We start from the raw sequence: 17,734 nt of genomic DNA, 5'->3' as shown, positions 1-17,734 counted from the left end.
AAAGGACAGTATCGTGCTGAGTGAGAGACAAAAAGAGGTGCTTGATCACTCTGATTGTTTGTGCTGGGAGTGGAGATGGCGAAGAAGAAGAAATCGCAGCTCAAACCGGTTGCGCGTGGATTCGCGACAACATCAGTGCCGAAGAAAGTGGTTGAAAACGAACAAAACACAGATGACATGACTACCAATACCACAGCTGAAGAAGCCCCAACAAGTGACACGTTGCACCCCACAGTTGCCCACGTCCAATCCGATGTTCCTCAGGACCACTCTTTCGACCCGGATCAAGTAGAAGAACAGTCTCTGCAGAACCTTGTCGATAAGTATCAGGAGAAAACAGAGAAAGAGACACTCAGGACCATCAAGGTAAATGAGTTACAGTCGCTATGAAATCGTGCTGATTAGTTCATCTTTATCAAGGCTACTGAAGTTGACCGGCGGTTTTCTAAGACATTGCCTTCATTGCAGGTTGATCCCGTTCTAGTAGATCGCATCATCACATTAAATTGGGAGAGCCCCGAGTGTGAGTTAATGCTCTGGAACCCGTTGTCACAATAAATACCTTACTGTTCTTCATAGGCGAGAGAAAACTGTTAGAGGAGACGGAAGAAAAATTAGTGACGCGACTTGGAATTACCTATGGAGTTCTGAGAAGGCAAGGCTTTTCACAGGACAGAGTAGATGAATGCCTCAGGGCAATCCAGGGGGTAGATCTGGAGGAAGCATACGAATGGGTTCGTCCATCCTCTACCCCTCAAGCCATCGCTTACATTAGGGCAGCTTTACATCTACTGCTCGGAAGATGAGCTTGAAGAAAAAGGTAAAATGATTGTTGTTAAGTTTACAGTTGTAGTTGTAGTTCTAAATCGCGTGTCAACAGTGGCTGAGGACCTTGACGACTCGAAAGTGCCTCGGAGAAAGCGTAAAGAGCTTCAGTCTCCGACACCAAGAAGCCCTTTGCCAGCATCTAACCCGTCACCACCTTCGGCAGCAGTGACAGCTGCATCAAAGCTTGATGCTAATGCTCCGGTGTTTGTGCCGGCGAGACAACGGCCAGCCTCAGATGTAGATTTGCTGAAATCTGGAGGTATCCTTCCCGCCGAATCAACGAGGTCTTCTCCATCAAGATCCAATTCACCTGATATAGATGACCTAGTCGCGGAGTACGTCCGTATAAAGATGCAGATAACAGATCTTACTGCCAGGGGCAAGCCACCGGCTCACCATGACCCCGTACTGGTCCAGCGTCTCCAAGACAAGCTCATGGTTTTGAAGTCGCACTACTTCTTTGACGAAAAAGATGCAGAAACGCAGTATCGGTCAGAACGTGCTAGGGTTGATACCCTTTTACTTCAGTCAAGATTACGAGGCTCGAGTCCAAAGCTGTCAGCGACACAAGAGAAGAAAGTAGCAAAGCCACTCAGTGCTGGTCCACATGTTGAAAAACAAGACATACCTGCACCGTCTGACATCCCCGATATATTTGATCAACACGAGGAGGGTCTCGGTGGTATGCTTGAGATCTTGGATACCCTCCCTTCCGAAATTGCCGGAGAGGGAGGGACCATAATTCGCATACGGGACATGGTCTTACCCAAGCACTGGTCCAGTAAAACACCGAAGACACTTCTGGCCGAGTTTGTCTTCAAGGTTGACCGGTACGCCGCAGTCACTTATAGTATTATTTCTGGGTCAAGTCGTGCGAAACGCGCATGTGTTATGGTCAACTGGGAGGGGAAAAAGACGGATGAGTGGGGCATGTGTGATGTTGCTTGTCACACTGAAATACAGGCCGAGTATTATGTCGCAACACTTGCTTTACACGCTCTTACGTTCCCTGCCACTGATGGCTTTGCGGTCGGGTCTTCCGGTGCTTTAGCCAACCATACGTCGTTCCGGTTACTACCGCCTGTCTTCAGGGATTTATGGGATGAACTTGAGACAGACAGAAAGTTACGGGAAGATCTGATCAATCGTCAAGTTTGGGCGAATATGAGAAACATTGTTGAAAAAAAGATTGATGCTCGTCCAATGGTAACGTTCCTCATTGGAATACCTGTTTTTCGGACTGAGCTTTGCTTTCTAGCTTATGGAGAAGAACACGAGGGCTACCACAGAGGCCAAAGACCCCATACCAGTTCGGAATCTGCCTCGCAATGACATCAGCTCTGATCATGTCATTGCGGACTTCAGAGCGCGACAAATGCGACCTGCGTATCAAGAAATGCTTGTAAGTGACTCCAGAAATGAATGTTTGGTCTACATTTTCAAGCTCTCTTTGGTAGCATCATCGCAATCAACTTCCTATTGCAAAGTATAAGAGTGAAATCCTATCCATTCTTGACCGTTCGCAGATCCTCGTGCTCAGTGGCGAGACTGGCTGGTAAAGTGGCATTACTTCTTGAAAGGCACATCCTACTTATTCTCTGATTTTACAGTGGCAAATCCACACAAGTTCCTGCGTTCATTTTAGAGGATCAGCTGGCTCGTGGTCTCCCTTGCAAGATATACTGTACAGAGCCGCGTCGAATATCAGCTGTATCTCTCGCTCAACGAGTTTCTCGTGAGCTAGGCGACTCTGCTGGTGCCGTTGGAACTTTAAGCTCGCTTGTCGGCTATTCAATTCGATTGGAAAGCAATACTACGCGAAATACCCGCCTGGCGTTTGTTACAAATGGTATCGCTCTTCGTATGCTGGAGGGAGGCACAGGCCCCAATGGTCAAGGCACTGCATTTGACGAGATCACAGTGAGCAAAACGTAAATCAGGGTAAAGACGCAGCTAATACTATTTCTAGCACATCATTATTGACGAGGTTTGTGCAGCCATTTCCGAAGCCTGAGCTCCTTACATGACCAATTATACAGGTCCATGAACGCAGCATTGAGTCAGACTTCCTTCTCATTGTTCTAAAATCTCTTCTCTCCCAGAGGTCGGATTTGAAGTCAGCACGCTCGCCTTAGCCTACGCAGCTTACTGACCAAGCGCATCGCAGGATCATTCTCATGTCGGCCACAGTGGACGCGGACAAACTGTCCAATTATTTCAATGGATGCCCCACATTACATGTCCCAGGTCGAACCTTCCCTGTGGATGTTCGCTTCTTAGAGGATGCTATAGAGTACGCGGATTGGTCCATCCAGGAAAATTCGCCTTATGCGATTAATCGTGAGCCAACTTCTAAACTATCCTTGCAATACGCTCACTTACTCGAATAATCTATCAGTACATGATAAATCCCACAAGAACAAGAACAGGTTTGAATGGGACGAAGACACTGTTTACGGCAATGATGACGAAGAAACGCTAGTCGACGGCGGAGAGCAGATCTCAAGCCAGCCTATGAGACTGGAGAAGCGTTACTCCTATCAAACGATTAACACCGTCAATCTTCTTGATGAGCGCGCGATTCCTTACGGTTTGATTCTTCGTCTACTAGAACGCCTCTGCTTTGAGGACAAAGAGAGCCTTCATTTTTCAGCGGCTGTTCTAATTTTTATGCCTGGTTTAGGGGAAATTCGGCGCATGAATGATCTTCTTACTGAACATCATACATTTGGGGATGAAAACAGCTTCAGGCTATATCCGTTGCATTCTACATTGTCGAGCGAAAATCAGAGCGCAGTGTTTGACATCCCTCCTCAGGGAGTTCGCAAAATCGTTATAGGTTCTTATTTGCATCTGCTCCTCGAAGCCAAGCATCATTGCTCATTACTCCTTCGCAGCGACCAACATCGCCGAGACAGGTATTACTATTCCTGACATTACCTGTGTCATAGACACCGGCAAACATCGCGAGATGAGGTCACTACTACCCCTCTCTCTTGAAGTCAACAATCACTGACTACCTTTAGGTTTGACGAAAAGCGCCAGCTCAGTCGTTTGGTCGAGACTTTCGTTGCCAAAAGTAATGCTGCTCAGCGTAGAGGCCGTGCAGGACGGGTGCAGAATGGACTATGTTTCCACTTGTTCACCAAGATTCGTCATGACACGTTGGTAAGACTTGGGCATTCCTGAGCTGTCTCTTTTACTGAAACCACGTGCTCAGTTGGCAGAGCATCCTTTGCCAGAGATGATGCGGCTTAGCTTATCAGACCTTTCCCTACGCATTAAAATCATGAAGGTGAAAATCGGCACCTCCATCGAGGATGTATTGTCCCGCGCATTGGATCCTCCTACGCCGGTGAATGTGCAAAGAGCTATCTCAGCACTAGTCGAGGTCCGTCGATGCCAGAACTCCTGTGTTTACCTTTCTCATCTGTCGCTTAGGTCCGCGCTCTTACACCTTCAGAGGACATCACTCCGATGGGTAGGCTTCTGAGCATGTTGCCTACAGACGTGCATCTAGGGAAATTCTTACTCACCGCAGTATTATTCCGATGTCTGGACCCTGCGCTAACAATCGCTGCTGCTTTGAGTTCCAAGTCCCCGTTCATAGTACCAATGGGTATGGAGCAAGAGGCGGACCGTGCTAAGAGTTCGTTCCGCGTTGGTTAGTTATGCACTACATTAAAAGACAACGACCTTACCTCCACTTCTTCAGATAATTCAGACTTCTTGACGATCCACAATGCATTTTCGAGTTGGCGTAGAGCATCCGAGAATCCCAGTTTCGTGCGCAAGTTCTGTCGGGTTAATTTCCTTAGCCACCAGAATCTTCAACAGATCGAGGAATTACGTCAACAATTCCTAGGGTATGATGGTTTTGATACTTGACCGCTGTTTGGCTAAGAAGTCTGTTGCAGCTTCTTAGTCGACTCTTCGTTTATCACTGTTGATAGGAATTTCGTTCGAGAACTCAGCCGGTATGTAACAGTGCGACTAACGCCTCCCCATTACCGATGTTTCTATCCAGTGCGCGTTTCGGTCGCAACCGCACGCGCTTCGTGAGCGTACCGCTGCCTCTGGATAGCAATGGATCTAATATTGCTCTCATCAACTCGGCTCTCACTGCGGGGCTTTATCCTAAAGTGCTGGCGATCGACTCTTCCTCTGGACAAATGCGCACTATATCGAATAACCAATCTGCTGCTTTTCACCCTACTTCTGTTAACTTTGGCAGGAAGCCCGCTGACTTTGGTGTTAACCATCTCGTCTACTTTACACTCATGTAACAGTCCATTATGACGACGGCGACAAGTACTGAAGAGGTTTACAGGCACTCGAAGAAGATGTATGCTTGGGAGACCGGACCCATCGACGATCTCGCTCTCGTACTCCTATGCGGGGAGAGTGAATTCAAGGTCAGTACAGCGTCCCAAGTGAATACAAGACGTTGACATCATAGCATTATACTCAGATCCAAGCTAACATGTTGTCCATTGATCGGAAAATCAGATATCAGCTCGCCCCCAAGGCCAATGTTGCGCTCAAGATTCTTCGCCAACACCTAACTACGATTCTTGCACTGCAACTTCGTGGCAGACCATTAACGGAGTCTCAAGTATTATGGTATGATCTTGCCACTGCAGCTTTGGGGAAAATCAAACTGGAAACTGGAGATGACAGTGCGAAGCTAATGATTAAACTGCCATGATGTAGCCAATTGGCCTCTGATCTAGACCTAAATAATATGATGTATCGTCAAGACCTATGCACTTGCACTTATCCTCACTCATGCACATGAAGCTACAATCGATAACGAGACGTGACAACAATGTGAGATGTCCATAATACATAGTTGACAACAAATATGTGGAGTGGTGAGATTACTCTTCATCATCATCCTCGCCATCACGGCTGCATCTTCTGTGAGATAAAATGCTCTGAGACGTGGAAATCACTTACGCGATGTTGTAGAAACGCAGCTCGTACGTATCCTTGGATGACGCGACCACCCGGATCCAGTCGCGTAGGGTGTTTTTCTTCAAGAATTTCTTTGTCAAATACTTGAGGTAGCGTTTTGAGAAAGGGACGTTGGAGGTAACAGTAATTTTGGTGTTGCCTGCCAAAATAATTAAGAATATAACAAATTGGTATTGACAAAGCATATTACCATCCCGAACGATTTTGACGTTTTCACCGAGCTGACCAGACTTGCCCTCGACCTTTACACGATCGTGCAAGAACTTTTCGAAGTCAGCGCCATCGAAGACGCCGTCCGTTGCTGGGCGAGAGTAGTCGATCACGAATTTGTGCTTGACAGCAGGGGCTTTTCCACCAGCGGCTTTGGGCTAACAAAAGAACAAAACAAGCGGAAGTCCGCAGGAAATGAGCCTACTGAGAAGGTAACTCAGCAAAGCGGTGCCGGGACTGACCATCTTGAAAACGAGGGATTCGGAAGCTTGAAGTCTTGAGGTTTCTGCAACCGCGACCAAGAAAATTAGGTTTGCTGTATATATGTAACTGTATAGTTCCAAACCACGTTTCTGGAAAATGCCGATACTTTAGGTTTGGAAATATCTTCCCACATGATATATCTGAACGAAGAAATTAGTCGATACTTACTGGTCCTAGATCACTACTGGCAAAAGTTTTGAGGGATGACTACAGCACTCACTCGCGAACAAGTCGCCTCTGCCCAGCTGCAGGGTGACTTTGCTATAAAATCTGAGAGTTCACAGCCCAAACTCGATACATCAGAATGGCCCCTCCTGCTCAAAAATTATGACAAGTTACTCGTTCGCTCCAGTCATTTTACACCTATACCGTCTGGAAGCAGTCCATTGAAACGAGATCTTGTCTCATACATCAAGTGAGTATCCCACATACATTTTGCATCCAATACTGAGATCTTTGAAGGTCAGGTGTGATCAATCTCGACAAACCTTCTAATCCTTCATCGCATGAAGTCGTGGCCTGGTTGAGGCGCATTCTACGCGTTGAGAAAACTGGACATAGCGGTACGCTTGACCCTAAGGTCACGGGGTGCTTGATTGTCTGCATTGACCGCGCTACGCGATTGGTCAAGTCCCAGCAAGGCGCAGGTTAGTACACATCGATACTCAGCTAAAACACTCTTTATCAAAGCTGTTTAGGCAAGGAATATGTATGTGTGCTGCGCTTGCACTCAAATTTACCGGATCCCACTGCCCTCCCTCGGGCATTACAGACACTCAGTGGTGCGCTCTTCCAGAGGCCACCACTGATCTCTGCTGTGAAACGACAGTTGCGTATTCGAACGATATACGAGTCGAAGTTGTTGGAATTTGATGAAAAGCGTAATCTTGCCGTATTTTGGGTGTCATGTGAGGCTGGTACATATATCCGAACACTTTGTGTCCACCTTGGTCTTTTGCTGGGCGTGGGTGGACACATGCAAGAGCTTAGGAGGGTGAGGAGTGGTGCGATGTCGGAAAACGATGACATTGTGACCATGCATGACGTTCTGGATGCTCAATGGATGTATGATAACACACGCGATGGTAAGTTCCTGCACGCGTTATCAGGGAATATTCTAATATCATGTGCAGAATCGTACTTGCGTCGCGTTATCCGACCTCTGGAGAGCTTGCTCGTGGGATATAAGCGGATTGTTGTGAAAGACAGCGCGGTCAATGCAGTCTGCTACGGCGCGAAGCTCATGATTCCTGGCCTCTTGCGCTATGAAGCTGACATTGCAGTTAACGAGGAAGTGGTATTGATGACGACAAAAGGTTTGTTAAATTCAATCTCATATTCAGGTATCCCTCTAATATCCTCGGTCAGGCGAAGCTATAGCTCTGGCCATTGCACAAATGTCGACGGTTGAGCTTGCTACTTGTGATCATGGAGTTGTTGCAAAAGTGAAGCGATGTATCATGGAGCGTGACACCTACCCTCGCCGTTGGGGTCTTGGACCCATGGCTCTTCAGAAAAAGAAAATGGTCAAGGAAGGGAAGCTGGGCAAGTATGGTGAGAAGACTGAAGCAACGCCTGCGGAATGGAGCAAGGACTACGTGGACTATAATCGAGAGGTATGCGGGATTCTTTTGAGACGGCGGCTCAAGGGTCCTAATCATTTCATTTCTTAAGCAATCCGGTCCTTCCACGATTACCCCTGTGCCTGCCCAAAAAGTAGAAGTAGTCGCAGAGCCTGTTGCTGAGGCTGTTTCCCCGAAGAAAGAGGAGAAGGAGAAAAAACGGAAGCGGAAGTCAGAGGCGGCCGAATCTATTGCAGATGTGTCGATGGTGGAAGCACCTGCAGCGGAGGATGATCTTGATAAAGCAGAGCGGAAGAAGCGAAAGAAAGAAAAGAAGGACAAGAAGGATAAGAAGGAAGAAGATGCGGAAGAGGATGATGAGGCTCGACGGGAGAGGAAACGGCTCAAAAAAGAGAAAAAAGCTAGGGAGTCGATGGCAGCTGCAGACGAGTAGTTCTTTGGATGAGATCTGTGCTTTCATATGTTATTTCTTGTATTCTCTGGTCGCTCGACATGGTCTGTCACTCACACAGTTGAGCTTGGCAGGTATAAGTTCCAGACGAAACAGCAAATGAAGTAAGGAGCTCACTGGGCCACTTGCAATACTTGATAGTTTAGCCAGTGTCGTGTTGCGTTCGGCATGCTCGCCAAGTACCAGTGGTATAAGTAACTTACAACTTGTTGCAGTAAGAAAATGCTGAAGCGGTAATCTGTGAACCGACTGACAACTTACAAGTCTACACGCCAGAAATTGCAACCGGTTATCGAGCCTAAAACTTCAAGTACTCTTACCCACTCCTAGTAGTAGTAGATCTTGCGTCTAGCACATATGCTCTACTAGTAATTGGGTGGCTTCCCGTAGCTAGGCAAGGATCTAATATATAATTTCACGCGGGTCACCGTCTCAAGTGTCTGCCTCCCCGGGGCCCCAATAAACTTTAAATCTGTAAGGGGTAGATATCGTTAACGGCATAATTTGCCTTTTCAGGACAACCTTACCGTTCTGCGCCGTTCGATACTACCGCCCCTACACTTCACGAATTCCTCGTATACTTTTGCATGCTTACCTTGTTTATATACGCACTGGTTTGGATGCTGTGGTGAGCCGAAATTCCGAGCCTGACACTAGCGCTCGCCGCTAAGGGAAAGAAACAACCGGTGTCCAATGCGAAAGTTCCCTCAAGAAATTTTCACTAGCGCTCGTGCCTCCTTATTTTGAAATAGAACGTACGACATACAACTGGCGTCCAATGCAAAATTCCCCTCATGAAAATTTCACCAGCGGTGAGCGCTCGTGCCTTCCTTATTTTGCAACATTAACGTACGACGGACAACTGGCGTCCAATACGAAAGTTCCCTCAGAAAATTTTCATTCTCCAACCCTACCTTCTGTGTTTGTAGGACAGCAATCATGTCAGAGCCGGGGAGAGTGAGGAGTATGCGCCAGCCAAATGGAAGGTACCGTGAAACTGTCGTCGGTGATGCATTCTAGAGTTTAGGTACCACATCAAAGCCCATGGTCATAATGAAGGCTCGATCGTTCTGGCTTGCAAATGAAGCTTACCACAGGGTGCTCACCTGTGCATTTGGAAGGAGCTGCGCACGGCAAAGGTATTGTCATAATGTCATTGTGTTTGACGTCTGTCGTTGCGTTCTTCAAGTTGTCGAGTCAATTCGGTTACTACCAGTACAGCAGCTGCAACAATGAGTGTAGATCCTTCGTCGTTGACTACTTCTCATTTTACAATGCTTGATACTGATATCCACAAGTACTCCCATTGTTGTATAGAATTTGTTTTTCAAAGTCCGATGAGTCTACCTACTATATACGGGAAGTCAACCGTTATGTACATTGAATCACCTGTGGGAAGACGAACAACGTTGTCGACGCTGCCGCCGGTCATTAATGGCGCGAGAGGGTGCGAGGCGCGCCGCCAAGGCAACTAGCAATAGGATAAAAGATCGGAAAGATGGACAAATGGCAACAGTCGCAATTTCGGAAGGAATTGTTCATGGAATAACCTGAGACAGTCTACTAGTGCCAGTGGCGCAGGGGTTGCACAGCCCTTGATGCAGTCCTTGATGCAGATCAATGGTGCACCGGTTGAGAGTTAAAAGCATAGTAAGCACGGCTACTATGCAGGATGCGCCGACACGTTTGCTGACACCTGTACTAATAGTCTGCCGCCAAGTTCACGAGGGTCCAGGGCCCAAGGAACATAGCGCCCGTTAAATTGCGAATGCTGCAAATTCTCGTTTGCACTGAGCACAGGTCACGACAAAGTCCACTGCCAAGGATGCGACATCATGATCGTATCGAATGATCTCCAGTTTTTGACAGGCCACAGCTACCTCCACTTTCATGCCACACTTCAATCAAAAAAGGACTTTCACCGCTGGAATCAGCTTCAAGGATATAGATGCCCCAGCGAGCGATTTTAACTACTTGTCCGTCCTGTATGTTGAGGTAGTTCGAACAGAGCAACTACAGAGCAGCTTGCGATCATGAAGTCGGCAGTCATGAGCCTCGTTTTTTCGATCCTGTGATAACTGGGGATAACTGGCCCGCAGGGCTGTGGATCTGTGCTTCCGTAAACGCGATGGGATGCGACAGTCAGAATGTTGCCTTGAAGCTTTTCTGCGAATAAATCCCCAAAAAGCGCCTGCAAGGCTGTGTCTTGATTGCACCTGTAATTTGCAGCCGTGCAGTGATTGATATGCTACCTGCTATTGCCGGTACGCGGGCTATTTCAGCTTTTCCCGACTGGCGGGTGTTGAAGAGATAGATACACTGCCCGTTACCAGCACTGTTTCTGTGCCTCCCAGGCCATCATTCCTCTTCACACCGCAGATGTAACTGCATACATAAAGTTGGTGTTTTGTTTCATAAGAATCCTCAACCACATCTTAAAGTGACGATTTTTCTGTCTAGACGATTTTCACCAAAGTTCTGACACCCTAGTAGATCTGGTTTTTCATCATAATGGTCGCAGCACATACACCTAAAGTGAAGGTGGTGAAGTCTCTTCCTCGATTTGACGTCGGTGAGTGGCAGGTTGTCGTCTTGTGGATACCTTATGCTAAATCAGTTTTCAAGGCCCCGACTACGAGATTTTGCATTCTCTGGGTGAAGGAGCATATGGAACAGTGGTAGCTGCATCACATAAACCCACTGGCCGACAGGTAGCCATCAAAAAAATCCTACCTTTTGACCACACGCTGTTTTGCCTTCGAACATTGCGAGAGCTGAAGCTACTGAAATTTTTTTCGGAGACCTGTGTCAATGAGAATGTTCGTCATTTTTTTGCTCATCGATCAGGGATATGTCATAGAGTGATCATTGTAGATCATCTCAATATTGGATATAACGAAGCCACCATCACTGGAAGAATTCAAGGAAGTGTACTGTGAGTTTATTCAATTCATTTACCTCGGTCGCGCTGAATCCCAGAAAGTCATCCAGGAATTCATGCAAACCGATCTTCACCGTGTCATACGGACGCAGCAGCTTACTGACGATCATTGCCAGGTAAAATTTGGCAACTCATCTAAAATCCGATGTGATCTGACTATTGCTGTCCAGTACTTTACTTACCAAATTCTCCGTGGCCTCAAATCTATACATAGTGCCGATATTGTCCACCGAGATCTAAAACCGGCTAACCTGTTGCTCAACGCTAATTGCGACCTCAAAGTTTGCGACTTTGGTCTGGCGAGGAGCGTCAAAGCAACAACCCCGGGCGCTAAAGAGACTGGGTTGATGACTGAATATGTAGCAACGCGATGGTATCGTGCACCAGAGATTATGCTTTCTTTCAAGATGTACACGAAGGTCAGTCTCCCGCGATTTCCTGATGGTCGTGTCCCTTATCGCACGCGGTTGTGAAGGCTATTGATTTGTGGGCGGTTGGATGCATTCTTGCTGAAATGCTGACGGGTAAACCTCTGTTTCCCGGGCGCGACTACTCGCATCAGCTGAATCTCATCCTGGATATAATTGGTATGTCCTTTCTTGGTTTTGAAGCATATAGCATTATGAACGTTTGTACCAAGGCACGCCAACCTTGGATGAGTTCTACTCGATTACTTCAAGGAGATCGAGGGACTATATCCGAGCTCTTCCAATCCGCAAAGGAAGGAAGTTTCAATCACTTTTCCCGAAAGCAACGCCCGAAGCCATAGATTTCCTACAGAGAACTTTGGTATGCCGACTTCTTCCTTTGAAATTATTAGACGATGATATACCTCTTTTTAGACTTTCGATCCCAAAAAGCGCTTGACGGTTGATGAAGCTCTCAACCACCCGTATCTTGCTGCATATGTAAGTTCGAATATATATATTTTCCTCTATCACACCTAACTCATGCAAACAGCACGACCCAGAGGACGAACCAGTTGTAGCATCCCTTGATCCAGACTACTTCGACTTTGACCGTGAGTTTCTTTCAAATCTCTCTGGTGTACTCGCTCAGTTCCTGTTCTTAGAATTCAAAGACGACCTCACCAAAGCAGATCTGAAAGGTACGTGACTCCACTCATCCCAATAGCTGGTGTCTTCAACTGTCTGTAGAACTTCTATACGACGAAATCATGTCCTTCATCCCGGCGCTCTAAACTATGATATTCATCATTCAACTCCTAGTAACTGTACAGGTCTCCGCCACATATTATTACCCTGGACTCAGCATCACGTCGTGGGATGCATCACGCTGGTTTATATTTACCGTCGCACTGGTTTCGACATTATCACTATATATTTGTAGTCTCATTTGCACGATAGTGGATAGTAGAGCAAATTAACAATATAGGAAGATGCAAGAATACATTGGATCTACTGACACAGCAAGTGTGTACGAATGATAATCAAGTATATTAGGATGAAAGGTAGATAGTCGAAACCGACAGTAAAAGCAGAATAAAGGTCCAACGATAAACTATCAGCGCCTACCTCCAGCCCAAAAGCCAGTCGCTACACCCTCAACACCGAAATCACCAAATCGAGTATCCCCTTCTAACTCAGTCCCGTACATGGTACGGCGTGCGGGAGGTACTGGAGTGCCCTCTTCTGTCGCCGCCGTGCGCAGTACAGTCAGTCCCAAGCCCGAAGCCACCTCATTGCTCGACGGCTGTCTCTGCATACCACCGGCCCACATCGAGGAATTTAGACCACTTTCCTGTCCGCCTGTGGGCCCGCCTGACCCGCCCCTACCGGTCGTTCCAGAGCTACCACGGCGATGTCCGAAAATCCCGAGGTGTTCTGACTGACGACTGCGTGGTCGATCCACGTTATTTGCTGGCGATGGGGATGTGGGGGGTTCTGGATGTGGGAAGGTTCCCATTGCAGTGGGGAAAGTGAAACGAGCTGGAGTGGATGTAGGCAGACAACCAAACCGAAAGGTATCTAGAGGCGCTCCCACGGTGGTGGACACGCTCATCGATGGAGGTGAAGGTGGTGTGAAGAAATCAAGAAGGCTGTCTGTGGGCGGAGGCATCTCTACGTAATCAGGATCACCAAATATAGGGAAACTAGGTCTTGTGGAGGGTTGTGAGGGGCCAGGATTGGTGTCTTGACTACCCTGTGCGCCTGATGACGGACCTGAACAGTCATCCGCGTCCTCCGTAATGGCAGTGGAACTTAATTTAGCACGCTTCTGAGCGGGCCGAGCAATTCTCTTCGCAATCTCAATTTCAGAAAGTTCTTCCTCTTGTCCGAGCTCAAAAAACGTAGTAGTGGTACTGGCAGTAGAATCTCGAAGGCGCTTCCCAAGAGTGGTACGAAAGCCAGGAAGAAGCGACACTCCCTGATTCGGGTTAACTGTCTCTCGCTCTTGATGACTGAGTAAGCCATTGGGATTCGGAGAATCGCTAGAAGTTGCTGAGGACTCTGGCAGAGCAGCGCTGAAATCCCATGAGTCGAAGCAACATGACAAACAACAAAAAATCTCACCCAAGAGGATCGACTGGACTGCGTACACGTTTAGGGGTTGACGGAGGATTTGGTATTCGGTGGGGAGTCTCTTTGGGTCTCTGAACTTCACCAGCACAATGTCCAGGTGCTTGTGCACGTAGCCCCTCAATCTCCGCCGCGAGGCCCAAAATTCGTGTTTCGAATGTCTCGATAATGCCTGAGACTTTGTCTCTCAACTCAGACAACTGAGCTTTCTGATCCTCCAGTTCCTTTTGTACTGGAGCAAGCTGTAATGGACGCGAGTAAGATAAATATCAAACTACATATATTGAACTCACAGCGGCAGCCACTGCATTCTCAACTATTTGTGAGTACGAAGGCTCTGTTGTGCTTGTGGTATGCATTTGTGGCGGTATGGAGTGTGGCTTGGGCACTAGCAAAGAATCGCTCGATTCTGCTTGTTCTGATGCTATGTGAGAGTGAGCGACTCGACAACTTGAATTCGTTTAACTAATGGACTGACATGTTAAAGCGGGGATTGGCTCTGGTTCTGCAAATGTTGAGATCACTGAGGGATGTATCGATGAAGATTAACGCCCACCTTCAGCGATGGGGTCTTCTGATGGCTTGACATTTTTCATGCTTTTCGCCTTCTTGCTCCCTCGCGAGACACTGACAGATTTAGTCACAGCACGAGCGCCGCTACCTCCGGCAATGATTGGTCGACCGACACCAAGACGATATTGGGTATCTTTGGCTTTGCGGGTTCTCGGGGTGGGATCAACAGGGGCCGACGGAGGTTTATGTTCTTTCGGCTGCTGTTCCACTTCTATTTCTCCGATAGCTTCTTCTCCCTCTTCGTCGGTATCATGGATGATTACAGATCCATTAGAGCGCCCGCGAGGTCTATCACCGGGTTGACTTATTATTCTGACAGATGTAGATCGCTGAGGCGGCTGTGGAAGAGTCCTTCGGGAAGGTTGGGGTCTATGTTTGTGATTAATTGCTGGATCGGTGTTAATATCGGGGCTGGCTCACTGGGACGCATCAAGCAAAAGCTCTATCAAAGCTTCTGTCTTGAGGTTTGCCCTTACACCGTATTCCTAGTGAAGTGAGTTAGTAAGAGGTATAGCACGAGTGATTTATCTGACTTTGCATAACTTCTGAATATCGACTCGTTTCATTGCCTGCAGGACCTCACGGCCTGGCACTGAGATCATTGAGAGATGGCGTTGAGATAGAGTGAAGTGAAAAGATGGAACAAGTTGCTGCTTGTGGTTGCTGGCGCGCGCGTGGTTTAAGTATGGAAACTGCACAATAACGGATGCCAGGTCCACAACGCGAGCCCAACCACAGTCACGTGATACTCTCATAATCAGATTAAACGTTAATCACTCCATTGGATTGGACTCGACTTCGTGATCCCTTATAGAATGATATCTGTTTTTCTTCTTTCTCTGGTCTGCTAACACGATGCCAACATTAACTTCCACGAGGCACACATCACATTACTCGACTAGGTCACTTCCAATCTCGTTCGCGGACAGCCGGCCCGGCATCGACCTATGCATTTAAATATCGTCATGCTCTAAGCTAATTTGGGGTTACGTTCTTTCCGCATTTCCATCGACGATGCAGACGTTCACTCTTGAACAAGTCGCCCAGCATACCACCACCGGGTGTGTTTCATATCATGTTTCATAAATAACAATCATAATCATCCTCATATTTTCAGCTCCTGCTGGGTCATCATCCAAAACAAAGTTTATGATGTGACCGACTTCCTCTTCGTAAGTTTCGTTCATTTGTTGTGCGTGCGTTAAACTAACATGCACCAGGATCACCCCGGAGGGCCGAATGTCATCCTCAGATATGGAGGAAAGGATGCTACTGCTGCATACATACCTATCCATCCATCGGACGCTTTGGACAAAAACCTTGCTGCGGAAAGGCATCTTGGTACTCTAGACGACGAGTCAATAAATCGACTAAAGGAATCAGGGAATAACAAGGTTCAAACCAAAGATGAGTTGCGCGTTGAAGAAGCGCTCAAGAACAAGCCACCACTTCAGAGAATAGTCAATGTCGAGGACATGGAAGTAAGGTACTCATGTATACTACCCTACCGCACTCTCATCACTGTAATCTGCAGGAGGTTGCAAAGAAAATACTGTCGTACAGGGCCATGGCTTACTATTCTTCAGCTGGGGACGACTCTATCAGTAAGCATGTGCTTTTATCTAGCTGAATTGTATTTTCAAGGTCATCAACCATACAGCGCACGTGGAGAATGGTCGCGCCTTTGGTCGCTTCTTTTTTTACCCTCGGGTTATGAAACCTGTGTCCCAATGTGACACCTCGACGACTATACTCGGTTATAAGAGCACGATACCCGTGTACATCAGCGGTGCAGCGCTAGCCCGCCTAGGCCACCCATTAGGCGAGGCCAATCTTACGCGCGGTGCCTATAAGACCGGCATTATACAAATGGTGTCCACCAACTCTTCTCTCTCTTACGCAGAGATATCCGCTGCACGTGTTTCCCCAGAGCAGCCTCTCTTCTTCCAATTATATAAACACGTTAGCGATGCCACTGCCGAGAGACTCGTAAGAGATATTGAAGGATTAGGCTATAAGGCAATTTTCTTGACAGTCGATGCCCTGGTTCCTGGTAACCGCGAGTTGGACATCAGAGTACCACATTATCTCGAGGACTTGGAGAACCAAGGTCTCCCCACTCAGAAAAAGCCGGATGAGGATGAAGGCGAGACTGACCGACTTGGTACCGCTGGCGGACTTGTCATAAAGAACGATGCTGACATGACATGGGAAAAGGTGAGTTGTAGTTTAGCTCACGAGACACCATGGAGTAACTTCCCTCTGTAGACAATACCATGGATACGAAGCATTACGAAACTACCTATCGTCATTAAAGGTTTGTACATTCGCATCCTCGTTTATCGCTTTATCTCATTCCTGTTTCAGGTATTCAGTGCGTTCAGGTTAGTGGATATGACTCCTTGTATAAAGACCCCAGATGGTGACAGGGGCTACCAGGATGCCGTTCTGGCTTGTGAAGCTGGTTGTGAAGGTATTGTGCTATCGAATCACGGAGGTATGCCGCGTCCGATCGCCTCTTGGAATCACTGAAGTTAACGCTATAAACAAGGTCGTCAATTGGAGTACTCTCTACCACCAATTGAGTTGTTGTACAGGATACGACAACAGCGCCCTGACGTATTTGAGAAGACTGAAGGCTGGTTTCTCGATCATCTGATCAATATTTCACTTGAACTAATACACATCTTTGATAGTGTACATCGACGGAGGAATCCGCCGTGGAACCGATGTCGTTAAAGCACTATGTTTGGGTGCCAGGGCTGTCGGTTTGGGACGCGCGTTCCTCTACGCCCAGAGTGTAAGTTGTTTCTATTCAATCACATGTGAGTAATGTCTAACTAGCATACGTGAAGGCATACGGTGAGGCTGGTGTAGTTCACGTGGCGCGTATCCTTGAACGCGAAATCCGCTTTGGGATGCAGTCGCTCGGTGTCCGAAGCATCAGTGAACTCGTGCCGCAGATGGTAAGTACTATAGTTGTACACTTGCTTGCGTCTGTTGAACGGCTTTCCTTGCAGGTTGAGCGTGTTGACTGGCAGCCAGTCACCCGTGCGAAGCTGTAGATGATAGATGATTGCAGTCCTGAACTACAACATCCTGCTGTATTGTATGCGCACGCCTATTGTGTACTTATACCTTGCAATTATATGGAATCCCTGTCTTCTAGACATTCACCGATTGGACACAATATCTAAGTAATACTACCTGCTACTTCACAATTGGGGAGATGTTCTGAATTTGAATCATGCAAAGCCAGCGGATCAGCACAGTTTTCCTGACTGTCTGGTCCCATGGCTGACAATATAAGCTGGCTTACTTTGTTCAGACGCATAAAACGGTGATGGCGCCTGCAACCGATGGCTCG

The 17,734-nt window shown here is 47.4% G+C and overlaps 6 protein-coding genes across 6 annotated transcripts; 4 read left to right on the top strand and 2 right to left on the bottom strand.

Annotated features, from left to right (window-relative positions):
- Positions 1-75: 75 nt before the first annotated feature.
- Positions 76-5,536, top strand: HD556DRAFT_1229254 (P-loop containing nucleoside triphosphate hydrolase protein; the record flags this gene model as incomplete). Its single annotated transcript, XM_041297276.1, has 21 exons — positions 76-366; positions 421-527; positions 587-734; positions 781-834; positions 931-2,034; positions 2,087-2,230; positions 2,286-2,383; positions 2,439-2,748; positions 2,798-2,815; positions 2,868-2,944; positions 2,996-3,168; positions 3,227-3,667; positions 3,726-3,804; positions 3,855-3,996; positions 4,049-4,219; positions 4,270-4,492; positions 4,544-4,694; positions 4,746-4,805; positions 4,856-5,110; positions 5,159-5,243; positions 5,300-5,536. The coding sequence occupies 21 exons, from the start codon at positions 76-78 to the stop codon at positions 5,534-5,536; spliced, it is 4,368 nt and encodes a 1,455-aa protein (XP_041164949.1).
- A 172-nt stretch (positions 5,537-5,708) lies between these two features.
- HD556DRAFT_1438507 (60S ribosomal protein L22) lies at positions 5,709-6,260 on the bottom strand (the record flags this gene model as incomplete). Its single annotated transcript, XM_041305853.1, has 4 exons — positions 5,709-5,739; positions 5,788-5,944; positions 5,996-6,166; positions 6,221-6,260. The coding sequence occupies 4 exons, from the start codon at positions 6,258-6,260 to the stop codon at positions 5,709-5,711; spliced, it is 399 nt and encodes a 132-aa protein (XP_041164948.1).
- Positions 6,261-6,406: 146 nt separating this feature from the next.
- On the top strand, positions 6,407-8,598 carry HD556DRAFT_881170 (putative rRNA pseudouridine synthase). Its single transcript, XM_041311926.1, has 6 exons — positions 6,407-6,694; positions 6,742-6,926; positions 6,978-7,364; positions 7,413-7,595; positions 7,648-7,895; positions 7,954-8,598. The coding sequence occupies exons 1-6, from the start codon at positions 6,483-6,485 to the stop codon at positions 8,293-8,295; spliced, it is 1,557 nt and encodes a 518-aa protein (XP_041164947.1). The 5' UTR covers positions 6,407-6,482; the 3' UTR covers positions 8,296-8,598.
- A 1,869-nt stretch (positions 8,599-10,467) lies between these two features.
- Positions 10,468-12,617, top strand: HD556DRAFT_881181 (CMGC MAPK protein kinase). The gene is made up of 12 exons (XM_041311927.1): positions 10,468-10,711; positions 10,774-10,885; positions 10,939-11,132; positions 11,188-11,248; positions 11,297-11,370; positions 11,425-11,673; positions 11,730-11,841; positions 11,895-12,043; positions 12,097-12,162; positions 12,215-12,275; positions 12,327-12,362; positions 12,412-12,617. Exons 2-12 carry the CDS (start codon positions 10,825-10,827, stop codon positions 12,453-12,455), a joined length of 1,107 nt encoding a protein of 368 aa, XP_041164946.1. The 5' UTR covers positions 10,468-10,711; positions 10,774-10,824; the 3' UTR covers positions 12,456-12,617.
- A 92-nt stretch (positions 12,618-12,709) lies between these two features.
- On the bottom strand, positions 12,710-15,110 carry HD556DRAFT_881131 (uncharacterized protein). The gene is made up of 7 exons (XM_041311925.1): positions 14,901-15,110; positions 14,788-14,852; positions 14,351-14,736; positions 14,273-14,299; positions 14,088-14,218; positions 13,789-14,036; positions 12,710-13,739 (listed from the first exon to the last, which is right to left on the bottom strand). Exons 1-7 carry the CDS (start codon positions 14,967-14,969, stop codon positions 12,779-12,781), a joined length of 1,887 nt encoding a protein of 628 aa, XP_041164945.1. The 5' UTR covers positions 14,970-15,110; the 3' UTR covers positions 12,710-12,778.
- Positions 15,111-15,155: 45 nt separating this feature from the next.
- Positions 15,156-17,632, top strand: HD556DRAFT_1337794 (FMN-dependent dehydrogenase-domain-containing protein). Its single transcript, XM_041301958.1, has 12 exons — positions 15,156-15,428; positions 15,485-15,539; positions 15,588-15,848; positions 15,902-15,971; positions 16,028-16,584; positions 16,636-16,684; positions 16,735-16,751; positions 16,807-16,864; positions 16,919-17,005; positions 17,064-17,167; positions 17,223-17,333; positions 17,388-17,632. The coding sequence occupies exons 1-12, from the start codon at positions 15,382-15,384 to the stop codon at positions 17,430-17,432; spliced, it is 1,461 nt and encodes a 486-aa protein (XP_041164944.1). The 5' UTR covers positions 15,156-15,381; the 3' UTR covers positions 17,433-17,632.
- The last annotated feature ends 102 nt before the right edge of the window (positions 17,633-17,734 follow it).

Source organism: Suillus plorans, assembly GCF_016647745.1.
Source record: "Suillus plorans strain S12 chromosome Unknown HD556scaffold_7, whole genome shotgun sequence".
Taxonomy (NCBI): Eukaryota; Fungi; Basidiomycota; class Agaricomycetes; order Boletales; family Suillaceae; genus Suillus; species Suillus plorans.
This window is presented reverse-complemented; position numbering and strand designations above follow the sequence as displayed.